General features: G+C 33.9%; 1 protein-coding gene across 3 annotated transcripts in view; it reads right to left on the minus strand.

Moving 5' to 3' along the window:
* The window catches only part of kcnd2 (potassium voltage-gated channel, Shal-related subfamily, member 2), a 96592-nt gene extending 85223 nt beyond the window's left edge, over positions 1–11369 (minus strand). For all 3 annotated transcript variants that reach the window (XR_005950752.1, XM_041257652.1, XM_041257651.1), the window contains exon 1: positions 10183–11369. Coding sequence is in view for 2 of the 3 variants with exons in the window: in XM_041257652.1 (XP_041113586.1) it covers positions 10183–11294 (1112 nt within the window). In the remaining variant the exon portion in view is untranslated. The remainder of the gene's footprint in view (positions 1–10182) is intronic.
* Between the last annotated feature and the right edge of the window lie 2179 nt (positions 11370–13548).

The following is a 13548-nucleotide window of genomic DNA, read 5'->3' on the forward strand; positions in this document are numbered from 1 at the left end:
CTTTCCCCCAGTAAACCCCCTATTTGCTTTGATGTGGCTATGCCTCCAGATTTGGTAAAAGGTAAGAACCCTGCAAAGGTATATGACATTTAAACATACAACAGGAAACAACAAGAATAATCAAATATTATATGAATTAACAAGCTTTGCAGTATGTGTTACTGGAACACTCTTATAGTAGCAGGTCTTTTTACAGGTTTACCAAGAATGTATTACTGCAGTGCAGCAATCATTCATTGCAATTGCTCTATTAAAACAACAGAATAAGTTCTATCAATCTCTTAAAATGTAACTGTAGTGTTCACAGTTTTTTGTGTTTTATGTTTTGTAGTGCACTGGTCAAGAGTTTTTTCAAGAATACATTATGTGCGCTCAGAAAAAAAAAAAAAAAAAGGTTTTAATTGCAACCATTAAATGTCAAACAAGGTCGCCTTTATATCCATTAATGTGAATCTGAATGCAGATTCAGCTGCCCACTTGAAACTCACGTAAAGTCAGAAAATAACAGGAGTCCGATGTGAACCAGCTATGAAGGAATGAGGGAAAGATGGCTTGAGCAAGCTAGTGTAGTAAACATTATTGCCACATGCAGGGAACCACAATAAAAAAATGTTTATGAATCACTGTAACTGCATCTGGTCACTTTACCATGGAAGAGTAGGTTAATTGCCCCTTTACTTTTGTGACAGAATAACTATTTCCCTTATGGGTTTTAAGGCTGCAGGCCTTTTTCAACAACAAAAACAAATTATATAATCTAATATACTTTATTTAAAGATAAGACCCTTGGAATATCCTGTTTTGATTTTATTTTATATTGTAATGCAGTATATAGTATGTTATTTGATTTTAATTATGTAACACTAGCAAACAAAATGACTGTACCGCACAATTGCTTGGTATAAAAGCAAAAATTAGATCTTCCAATGCTGAGCCTGGTGTGGGATATCACAACTAAATGTGTTACAAGTGACTGCTTATCAAATGTTTTTCATTTAATATATTTAACATTTAATTTAACATATTTTTTTATATGACATTTCTTGTTTTTCCTTCTTTATTTGGGTACATTAATGAAGGTGTTTATTACTGAATAAGTCTTTCTTATCATTTAAGTACATTAAAGTTTGTCAGTAAGGAATTCAACCTCTTTGTTTGTACGTGTGCCATGGAATTCATCAAAAGATAATAATAGGCCATCAAAAACATAGCTAAAATACGAAAACAGAAGCATCGACTGCCATCATTAAAACCACGGGCTTATTAATTAATACAACAAATAAAGATGCCTGTTAAAGAACAATGCTTTTGTCAGGCATTTGATTAACTGCAATGGGAGACTAATTAATACAGGACTACCTGAGCAGTAGACACCAAAGTTAATAAACGGAAAATAAACACCTGTTTTTAGGCACCTGTGCACAGTATATCTCATTTGAGGCCCAATGATTGTTACAGTAAAGCTTTTGGGTGCTGTGCTTAGCAGCCCATATATAAAGCAGGCAGATTTTAATTGTCTAAAATGCACAATTTGCTACAGTTTAAAGTAATGCTTTATTGAAGATCAAAACCCCACGGTTTGTCAAGCATGGTGGCCATTTCCTCTGCCTTAAGTCAAATGTTCTGATAAGTGTATTAACCTCTGAATTACCTGAATTGTTTGTCATCTGTACTGTTTATATAATACAGGAAACTGGAAAACAGCCCAGAAAAGCAGCTACAAATGTTCTGCACAATGAGCAAGCCGAATGTTAATTGCTTTTACATCCACAATCACATTTTGTAATTCAAATGTATTTAAAATGAGTAGAGTACTGTGCATCTACAAGAAATTAGATTTGCATCCTGAAATTCTGAAACAATAGCATTATCACTGAAAACCTAATCAGTAATCATACCCCATATCAGCAATTCTAGGGGGTATCTGAGTGGGAAAAATACTTAACTCACAAGAAGAATAAACAATAAGGACCTGTCGGTATGGATTTTTCTGACAAACTGGCTCTACAGAATGAGCATCGCTTATTTTATGTTCTTTTAGTAGGGTTGCCAAGGATTTGGTGATTGTGGCACTGTAAATAAAATACCTTTAACTATACAGAATGTTTTACATTTTACAATTTAAGATAATTTTAAAGACGACTTGAGTATGTTTTTGGGTAATCATTCGTTATTTACATTGCTTTGATAAATCTTGGTATAAGTAAGGAAATGGTAGGAAGTGTTTGTGCTTTTTTGTATAGTTTTATTATACATGGACAACTTCCATGGTGGTTGAATGTTGTTTGCTGTCTTCAAAGACATTTGTTATGTTTTACAAAGCTGCTTTGTGCAACCACCTATGAAAATAACATAGATGGGAACTACTTAATGTAAGCCACTGAGCAAGGATCCTTTCTATATCCCTAATACATTAAACATGAAATGCATTTACATCAGTTGCACATGCTTTTGTTATTGTTAAGCACTGTGGCACGTTGTCTCAATTGCATTAATTTTAACCAGAAACCCAGACAGAAGACAGCCAACACTCAGGGGAGTAGTACTGTAAATCTTTTTCCCTCATATGTTTATCTGGTAAAAAATGTTTTTTTTATTCCATTTTGCTCACATTTAAGTGATCAATCTATTGACTATATGAAAGGGCAAGTTATACCCAAAAATGTCTACCAACATCCATTAGCTTATGAGGTGAAACACAAAAGTAGATCTGCTTCAGTCATGAATCAATAATAATAATAACATATGCCTGAAGTGGGCTTCATGCTGTTCACCTTAAAGTTACATTTTCTAAGCAACTTGGCTTCCTACTGATTAGTACACGCTCGTTCTGTGTAATTTGATTTCTGTATTAAGCATTCATTTTACATTTCTTTTAAAATCTAAGGAAACCCATCACATTTTTAGACAACAATTATTAATACCTAATATAAAACAAGCTTACACAAAGCTCTTTGACTAAACAACCCTGTAAAGCATATTATGTTGTGTAAGATATTATTCAATTTCACTAATTCAATAAAGAATGATCTTTCTTTGAAATGTTTGTCAAATAATGTTTGCAATTTTGCCTTATTCAAATTGTCTTGCTGTTTATTTTGTTTCAAATATATTATAATGGCAAGAAAATCTTGTAGCTGGGAAAGGGGCCAAGCTAGTATTATGTATATACTGAAGTCTATTCTGGCTTGCATAGATGCGCCACCTTTGTTGGGGGCAAGATTGCATATGAACTGAGGAAATAAATCAAGATTATTTTTTATGCTACCTAAATCTTTCCTCACACACAGAGACAAATAAAAAGCACATTGTATAAAATAAATCACCCAACAGTCCTGTTATTTAGAAAACACATGAATACATGAATACTAGATATGGTACAAATATTATAAAAATAAGTTATATGTTGGTGACAGATATCCAAAAAACCTATTTATTGGATATCAGGAGATAAAACTTTGTGGTCTTTGTTTTTTGTTTATATTTCTTAAGCTATTTGTGAAAAAACATCAGCTGATATAAACAATATATTTAAGTTTTCAACATTATCTAGACATACAGAAACCAAACACCCTGCAAAAGCCAGTAATCTAACCTAAAAGAGCAGGAAATATGGCACGCACATCCTGCTTTGGTGGCAATTTCAATTAATAAAACATTTATACATAATTTAATACTGAAATAAATGTGTATATTTAATCCTGGATTAATGAGAAAAACAACAAATGTCTTTCAGTTGTATTATAGCTTTGGGATTTCCCAAATCCTTGTTTTAAGAGTGTGGCATGTGTAAGTGAACAAGACGTCTATGTGAGCTAAGCAGTACATCTTGAAATGAAAAGAAACACGGTACACAAGTTTAGACTGGTTAAGGACAAAATAGTTTCTAATATTAGCAAAAGACACATTGAACAAAGTGTTCAGGATTGCCATTGTTGCCTTGTAGAGTCAGTCAGAGGTCTATGGACTATTCCGTCAGTTCCACTGCCACTTGCAAAAATACAGCTGTGAAATGGGATTCTATAGCTGACGCAAATTTAGAGAAGTGCTTTGAATAAAAGGTAGGGTGTGGGGTCAGGTTGCATCACATGGTCTACCCTGTGGACTCCTAATCAGTAGGTGCTATTATAATAATATTGGTATTTACTGTCCATTTATTAGGTGAAGATGACTGTTACATGAACTGGTAACTAACCCTACAGCTTCCAGGCACCTGTTGTAGTCAACAGTCCATAAAGGGAGCTCTGTATAAGTGGTACAGTGTTTCCCCTTTATAACGGTATAGCTGGGATCCATAGTTACGAGACTGTGCTATTTGTGATCCGCATTATAACGAGAATGAAAGTTCTAGTGCAATGGGAGCCACGGTCAAGCTGAATTATAGCTCACTCTGCAGTATAAAGGGGTTCCTTAAGTTATAAAGGGGGAGAACTGCAACTCCCATATGGCACTTACAGACACTAGAGATCAGCAAATACAAACTGCACTTTGCCTGTATTGTTCAGTAGTTATATTTTAATTCACAGTGAAATAATACAACAAAGGAGCAATAGTGAACTCTTCCAGGAGACGTAAACATAGCCCGCTGCTTCTTTGTCTCAGATTCCTAATGGCTTATCCATTCTCACATTTTGTAGTAACTTGTTTACATTTAAATAGCTCTGAAATTAACAAAGACTCATGTATTCATATCCGACTGAGCTCTTTAACATGCAATTACAGTACTATCAGTGAGTACAGAGACATTTACAAACACATTTAACACTGCCAAGAAACTATATTCACACCCACTCAACCTTTACTTCCCTTTTAAACACTCCATTGTTTCCCAGGTGACTTTTGATAACATATGTATTTAATAAAAGTATTCTACAATTTGCATACATAATATTAACTTGGCACTGAGTCACTACTGTATTATGTAGTTAATGCCTTTTAGCTTTGATTTAGTATGTTTTTTACTCTCTCACAGGCTTGGGGTGGGGGGTTGGGGGTTTATCATTGAATATTAAGAAAATCTGAGGTTTCTGACACTTAGGGATAAAATATGTGATGCAGAGTGGTAAATAAGATCAAATTAGAAAACCTACTGTAAAAGCTGTACATAGAAGAAAGTGCAAATGATCACAATGAAATGATTTTTTTTAAAGGTTTTGTGTTATGAACTGATAATAAAACAACAATGTGTTGATTAACATACAGAAAAGTGATTTTTTTTCTTATTAGAATGCTTAGGGCTACTGTATGAAAGAGAAAAAATAGTTTTTGTCAAAACATTTCATTTCGAATTGAAGATTTAAATGGGCCCAGTCACTTGCACCTAATTAAAATTTCAAATGTGCATCATCACTCACTCTTATTATTTTATAGAATAAATATTCTATTTCACTATCTTTAATTCATAGGATTCATGGTGCCATTATGTCCCAGGAGAGATTTCATTCAGTACTGTACATGTAGTACTGTCAAATTGGAATTCTTCTATTCTTTGCAAGATACCACAGGTTTTAATAATTAAAGAAAACATGTTTAACAACTTTTTTTTTAAACGGACTACTATAATTAAAATGGTCTCTACCCATTGGTTTTGATTAAAGGATTGTTCACCGTGACATTATCCCCTTTTCTTTCCACATTGTTGACTTACAGGATAGATAATATGGTTTTGGTGCTTTAGCTAACTTTATCAATTTACATTTGTTTGATTATTCTGCACCAAAAGTTTCTGTTGTAAAATTCCAGCTAACTTAATACATAACAACTTTTAAAATAAAATCATATTTTTGCACATATTACAGGTCTTCAGAGACAGCAACTTTGTAAATGTTGTGTGAACTAAATGTGTAACCTCAGTAAAGCCCATTACTTCAAGGTTCACAAGACGAGTCCAGTATGCTTGCCAATGACAGTCCTTGTTGCATCTCCATGTGTCACAATATGAATGCCAATAAGCCAATTAAAACACTGATGATTAAATTGGCCAGGGCACTTCAATGGCAGAAAATGAGCCAACTAAGTAAGTCTGGGGGTGATGGTAGGGTTAACCATGCATACAGCACTGATTCTAGTTCAGATATCACAACCTCTATTCATTTAATTGGTCTATTTCGGTGTGCCAGCTGGCTATTTTATAAAAATAGCCCCCCCCCCCCAAACAAAAATAAATATCAGGTAAGTCTTTTTAGGTTTAATATTAAAAGGTAGCATTGTACTGTGTTAACCCAAATATATATATATTAAAAAAAAAAAGATAACTCTGCAATCGGACCTGGCATAAAAGCAATGAGACATAATAAATAACATGGACATTTAAAAAAATGACGATATTCAATTTATTAGAGTGCTTTCTTGGAGATCACAGCAAATGTGTCACAGTTATCTCTCTATAACTGTTCTACTGGACAGAAACAACAATTGTGTCTGGCTCTGCATAGTTCATAAGGGTAAAACTGTATAAATAGGAGTGAGAATAGATTTCTGTATGAGATAAGTTACAGTGCACAATATCTATTGCTAAAGGGAGCTCCAATAGCCATATTAACTCATTTAATTCTCAGGTTTTTTTCATATTAGTTAGTTTCATATTGCATATCATTTAGCACATCCTTAGCGTGCTGGATTAGTTGATGGAAACTCTCCTTGCATGGCTTCCAACCCTGTTGTCCACACTTGCTTTCTACTTCTGCTTAAGATGCCAAGTTGTTAGCAATACCATATTTTTCAGTAATAATAATAATAATAATAATAATAATAATAAGAAGAAGAAGAAGAAGAAGAAGAAGAAGAAGAAGAAGAAGAAGAAGAAGAAGAAGAAGAAGAATATAAGAATACAAGGTTATAGGTTCATATTGTATAGAATTAAAGAAAACAATACACATTAATTACGAAATGGGAAACTTAAAGAATGGTTATGCTATGAGGCCTTGAGAATTATATTACTTAGGTGTTTGATTCTAGTTCTGTAAAATGAACAGGTGTTTTCACCTTTTTAAAAAGTGTTAAAGACCCATGTATGTGCCCAATTATTTCCTTGTGTACAATATTCTGTCACTTAATTATATAGTCTAAATTATTTTAGCAGAACTGCAAAAGATTTTTTTCAAAATTTAATTAAATAGCAAACCTTGTCAGTGGATGCTAATATTTAGGACTTTCAAAGTATTAAAATGAAAAAAAAAACACACACACACAGAAATCCTTTGTAAATTCGGCCTTTTGGGATTAATTAAACTTGTCATCAGCATAGGAAGAATTGGCTAACTCAAACACCTGGGTTTATACAACTTAAGGCAAATGATGCAATTCAGTTTTTCTCGAGTATTCTTGATTTCTATTAGGAATGTTCAAAAATATTTATCAATATGACCAAACATTTGTTCTACTGTATCAAGTGAAGAATAGCATAATTTATTCATACAATTTTGAATTTTGTCCCTCCCAGGGAATGGCCCTGGCAGCATACAGTAGGTGCACAACACAGTATTTATACTAATTTGCTTGCTTCCTTAATATGACAGCAATAGCCTTTTTTTTTTCTTGAAGGATTGAGCAATCGAATGGGCCCAGTATGTAATAATTACCCACAGTCTATTGAATGTACAGGTGTCTCTATGGCATTTACACACAGTTGTAAACAACCATAGGCAAGGTTCATATATTGAGCCATGAAGGGGCTGTCAAACAGGCACATTTGAAAACAGACTTTAACTGTACAAAACTAGCAAGAGATTACTTACAACAATATACTACTAGTGTAAGATTATATTGCTAGTGTTAGAACGTCCAGTATTGCCAGTATTACTAGTGTCAACATGCTATAACATTTGTTGCTGGTTTAATGTAAATACCATAGTAAAGGTGTTATACAAATCAACAATAGCCCCTTCAATTATAAAAATGCACACATTTTGTTATATTTGGTAATGTTTTTTTTTCCTTATTACTGATAATAATGGAATGAATAACTATTATTTTATTTATAAATATTTATTTTTATAAAATAATTGAGAGTAGTGTCCATTATTGCTTATAAAGACCCTGAGAATAAATGTGTATTATGTCATTGCAATCACTCAGGTGAAACAATGTCTTGTAATTTGCAAAACAAAACTTTGTTTCAAAGTCCTTAAACATTCTCATATGCAGACGTACTTATGTATTTTTAAAGATTTTAAAAAAAAAAAATAAAAAAAAAAAAAAATATATATATATATATATATATATATATATATATATATATATATATATATATATATATATATATATATATATATATAGACACTTTGTAAAAAGTGAAACATTTATATGGTTTCTGAAGTACTTTATAATGTTTCCCACAGTGTTTTGAAAAAAAGGACAACATTTCCAAGATGCAACTGTAAAAAATAGATTTTTAGTGAATGTTTATAGGACGAGAGGCAACTACAGCCAAAAAACATCTGGTCCTGGGGGAGCATCCCTCTGAAAAATGCTTGGTCTTGAAAGTCACATTTCAGTACACTTAATTGTCCTTTATGAGTTATTTTGTATTATCTCTTCAATGAATAAGCAAAGTGGTGCATGCTGTAAACCAACAACTCATTAATGAAATGCCGTACAGAATTGTTAAGGTACCTATCCTCAGAACCTTGCACAGCTTCTATCTATTTGTTCTCTTTTGAGTGTCACAGAATAATTGCAATTTCATATTGATATTCTCTAGCCTGACAGCCTAGGCACATTTGTAGGCATATAGCAGTATTTGTTTGTGGTCCAGAATAGATAAAATATAATTATACTTTTAAGTAATACTTGTTGCATTTTTTTAAAAATCCATTTTGTTATTCAGAGCATGGCTGAAAGAACATGCCATGGATAACCCAGCAAAATACTATTGTGAAACTGACTAAAACAGAGTCTGTATTGGAACATTTAATCTATCTATCAGTTTTGATCAACTAGTGTTCACTGTCTGACTTTTAAATGCAACAATATAAACATATTTTAGCTTTAAATCTGCACGTAGACACATTAACTTCTGGTTGGAAAAACACATAAGTGGCAGGGTCAAAGTTCAACCACTTCAGTTATGTTCAAACACCGGATATCTTGTGTTTTCAATTTCAGAACCTTGGACAGCTCAACCAGTTTATCGGACCATTGTAAGATTAGAACGAAGCAGAGTGAGATTTCTGAAAACCGGGATGTTAAATTATGAATTCCCCTGTCTTTGAATCATAACAAACTATGGAATTGCTATGATAAACTTTCATTAAAATAAAGATAAATACAATACACTGTGTTCATACCTGCTTGTATCATAAATCACTTTCATTTAAAAACAATCTTCAATTCCAGCTTTTACTTAGACAACTTGTCACTACCAGTAGGATTGTTAAAGGCATGAAGGAATCTCATTGTGCTGCTGCTAGTAGCTGCACAAAACAAAAGACCAATTTCCCTTTTTTTAAAATTAAGGCCATCAAAAACATAAATATGTATCTTTCTTCATCCCTCTTGATAAACCACTCGTTAAAAAAGTCAATATCAGCAACTATAAACATGTAATTCAACAGTTTGTTACCTATTTCATTTTGCTTTCATGCATTTGCACCTGTGACCCAACCCTTGAATATCCTAGTCAGTGATGCAATAAAAATACTCTAAAAGTATTTTAGAAAAATATTTCTCTTTTGGGGGTTTCAGCTCCCAGTGGATACTATCACTGAAATGGGGCACAATTTTAAGTCATTTTAAACTAATGAGTTCATTAAATTACCTACTTAATTTACATAGGGATTCCCAATATTTAGGCATTTGACATAGTTAATGGTGAAATGGTTGTCCCTGCTCTTCCAACCCAATGGTTTCATTTTAAATAGCCTACTAATTTAGCTGTTACAATGGTAGATACCATGTGTAAGTAACTATTATAAAATCTAACATTTAAGTGTACATTTATATATATATATATATATATATATATATATATATATATATATATATATATATATATATATATATATATATATATATATATATATATATATATATATATGCATGTTTAATGTTTTAAACGTTTCTTCTTTTTTGCCAGTGTGTGTGTGGGGGGGGGGGGGGGGGGGGGGGGGGTCGTTTAATTGGAAAAAAAAACATGGAAAAAAATTAAATAAAAGGACAAGCAAAGAAAAAAACTACACCTACCCAAGTGTAGTCATGGTAACGATAGTATACCAGAAAGCTGCAGGAATACTTGTGAACTTGCTGGCTGTGGAGCCTTTCTCTGCGTAGAACATCACTGTGGCAAAGATGATAATGGCCATGGTCAGCGAGAAAAGCAAGAATCCTAGCTCAGATGCACAACTCTTCAACGTGTAACCCAAGATACGCAGTCCCTGTGAATGGCGTGAAAATTTAAAAATGCGAAAGACCCTGAAAACCCTTAGGGTTACAAAGGCCCCACTCACGTCCTCATTGTTGGCCATGACCAACCCAATATAATAGGGCATGATGGCGACCACATCAATGATGCTCATCACACTTCGGACAAATCTGTAACGACTGGGTGCTGCAATTAAGCGAAGTAGATATTCAACTGTAAATATCATAACACATGCAGTATCGAGACAAAAAAATGCCAAGGCATAGCGCTCCCCACAGGGTAAATCCTTAATCATGCCTGGTGAAGCCCTACATGGTACAGTTTCCACCACGTTGGCTATGACTGAAACAGCGATGAAAAAGCCAGTGACATAATAAAATACAAGAGCTAAAGTGCTGGTGTGTGGGTTTTCAAATGCCCGCCACATTGACTGGCGTAGGGTCATATCTGGCAAAACTCCCTCTTTGTTATTCTCATCGTCAGCGTCGTCTTGTATTCGCTCTGCATTCTCTCGCCTGCGATCCTTATATTCTTCATAACAACAGTCACCAATAATCTCAGGGATTATGCCAAAAAAGGCTAGCTCCTCGTCGTATGCAGAAATACATTCATGCCGTGGGTAGTGCAATTTACCAGTGCGGTAAAAATTAAGTATGTGCCTGAAAATGTCCGGGTCTCGGTCAAAGAAATACTCATTAATGTCCTCATTAAAAAAGAAGTCCTTCTCAGTGCTTCCGAGTAAGGTGTCCGGGTACCTCTCCAAAGTACTCCTCCATGTTTGAAACTTGGTCCCACTTACGTTAAGGATAATAAAGCCATCATGTGTTCTTCTTTTTTCTTTGGGTGCTAATGGCATAGGGGCACTGGCTACTGGCATCCATCCTATTGCCGCTGCTCGGGCAAAGGGAAGCCACGCTGCTACTCCCGCTGCCATTTCAACCTGTTTGCTAAACTCCAATGAAGGCAAACAACTGATTCTCACTGGGGAATTACAGAAGCACAGAGTCGATGAAAGGACATCTAAAAAAAGTGGATAAAACTAGATATTAAAAAAGTCAAATTAGCAACTATAAAATATACAAAAAATAGACAACTTATCAGTGTAATTCAACAGTTTTTCTTTATTGAATATTTATTTTGCTACGCATTTCATACTGCTTTATGCATTTGCACCTGTGACCCAACCCTTGAATATCCTAGTCAGTAACTCAATAAAGCTACTCTAAAAGTATTTTAGAAAAATAGTATAATCGAGTACTTTGCAGTTATATAGAATGCCATTCCTAGCGATGTGGTTAGAAACAGGCGTACTAGGCGTACTTACTTCAGGTGCATTTTAACACTTATCTAATACAAGTACGTTTTATTTCAAATGTATTTTCCTATTTTAATTGCTGCATAAATTAATAAAATACTCACCTCTACAGAAAGTCTATTAATTTGAAGAAAAAAAAAATGAAGAGTTTTGAAATTATAGTTCTTCTATATGTTTCTTATCGTTGTTTTCCTTATGTCGGTTAGGAGAGCTGCATTGTATCCCAAGCACCAGGCACTGGATAATCCCTTCTTCACAAAGGTTTCAACAGAGCAGCAACAAGTTCAAGGGACACGTAATCACGCTTGATGGTTTACCACTCATTACGTATTGTCAACAACGATCCAACCTAACCATTTTGATTATTAGTGACATCACAAAGTAACACGGCAGATCGTTATCGTATGTCTAATATTCCACTTGAAGGAAAGCGCTGTAGAGCTGCATTCGTTGAATCAGGACCACCTCTCCTGCGTCTGTGCTGTGCGAAATGGAGAGAAAAAAAAGCCTTCTGGGATGTCACTGAAGTCAATATCTGGAAGCAAGACAAATCGATGCAAAATCCAGGGAATCAAGAAAACAAATGATCAAAGTATTTCAGGCAAGTTCAAGTGATCGCTTGTTCTTCTATACTTTATCTAACCAGGGCGAGCAAGAATACTGTGCTTCAGTTGTGCTGTGCTCTGGATACGGGGGCGTGTCATTTGCTGCCTGCAAGCATCAATTAACTGTCGTTGCTACATGGTTATAATTTCGATTCCAAATACTCCATTTTCAAGTGATCCCTACAAACATCCAGTACCAAGGACAGCAGAGCATAAATACAGAATCATGATACTTATTGTGTATTCTTAAAACCCGCAAAACTGCACATAAAAAACAGGTTGGTGTTGTTGGTCTTGTTGTTTTAAGATGTGTTTTTTATTTATTTATTTATTTTAACAATCAATTACGACATATATAACCAATATATCACCTACATACTTATGTGTAGTTTTATATTAATCTTTTTTTTTTTAAATACCACTAGGAGGAGACACGTTTTAATTAAGACAAGGTTTCCTGTAAACATTCAAAGCAGGTACTCAAACATTAAGAGTAAAGAATAGTGTTGATGACCCAAATAATATGACAAAAGGTATTAACATTTTAATCACAGGATACTAATGACAGTTCCTACAACTAAACAACAACAACACCAACAAAAACAACAACAACAATAATAATAATAATAATAATAATAATAATAATAATAATAATAATAATAATAATAATAATAATAATAATAGGAAACAAGTGTTAATTCATATGTATCACTAATACATATTGATCACTCAAAACAAACGAAATCAATACAAAAAAAATTGATTTCTCCCAAGAGTGTTAAGTCCTTCAGTTAAATTCCTGAAAACTGGTATTTTTCCCTCCTGTTTTAAATGGAGTATAAAGACAAAAAGGAATTGACGAAAAATTGAAATCATGCATAAACAATACGATTTGTTGCTCCCTTCATCCTCCACTTCACAACTGTCATCTGTGTTTCCCCCAGGGGGCATTGAACCCCCTCCCCCCCACACACACACACATAGAAATAGATCTGCTTTGGGACAGAGGGGACCCGCAGATCCAAACACTACTGCACTCCATGTGCCACAAGCAGCCACTGCTCCAGCCTAGCCAAGGACAGGTTCTGTCTTGCAAGCTTCAGCTCAGTGGTAAATATCAAAATCAGTGTGGAATTACACCGAATGCAACAAGATCAATGAAAGGTATGGACATGTTTTAATCACAGGGCACTAATTACCAGCTGTTCTATAATAATAATAATAATAATAATAATAATAATAATAATAATAATAATAATAATAATAAT

The sequence above is a fragment of the Polyodon spathula genome, chromosome 8 (genome assembly GCF_017654505.1).
Source record: "Polyodon spathula isolate WHYD16114869_AA chromosome 8, ASM1765450v1, whole genome shotgun sequence".
Lineage (NCBI taxonomy): Eukaryota > Metazoa > Chordata > Actinopteri > Acipenseriformes > Polyodontidae > Polyodon > Polyodon spathula.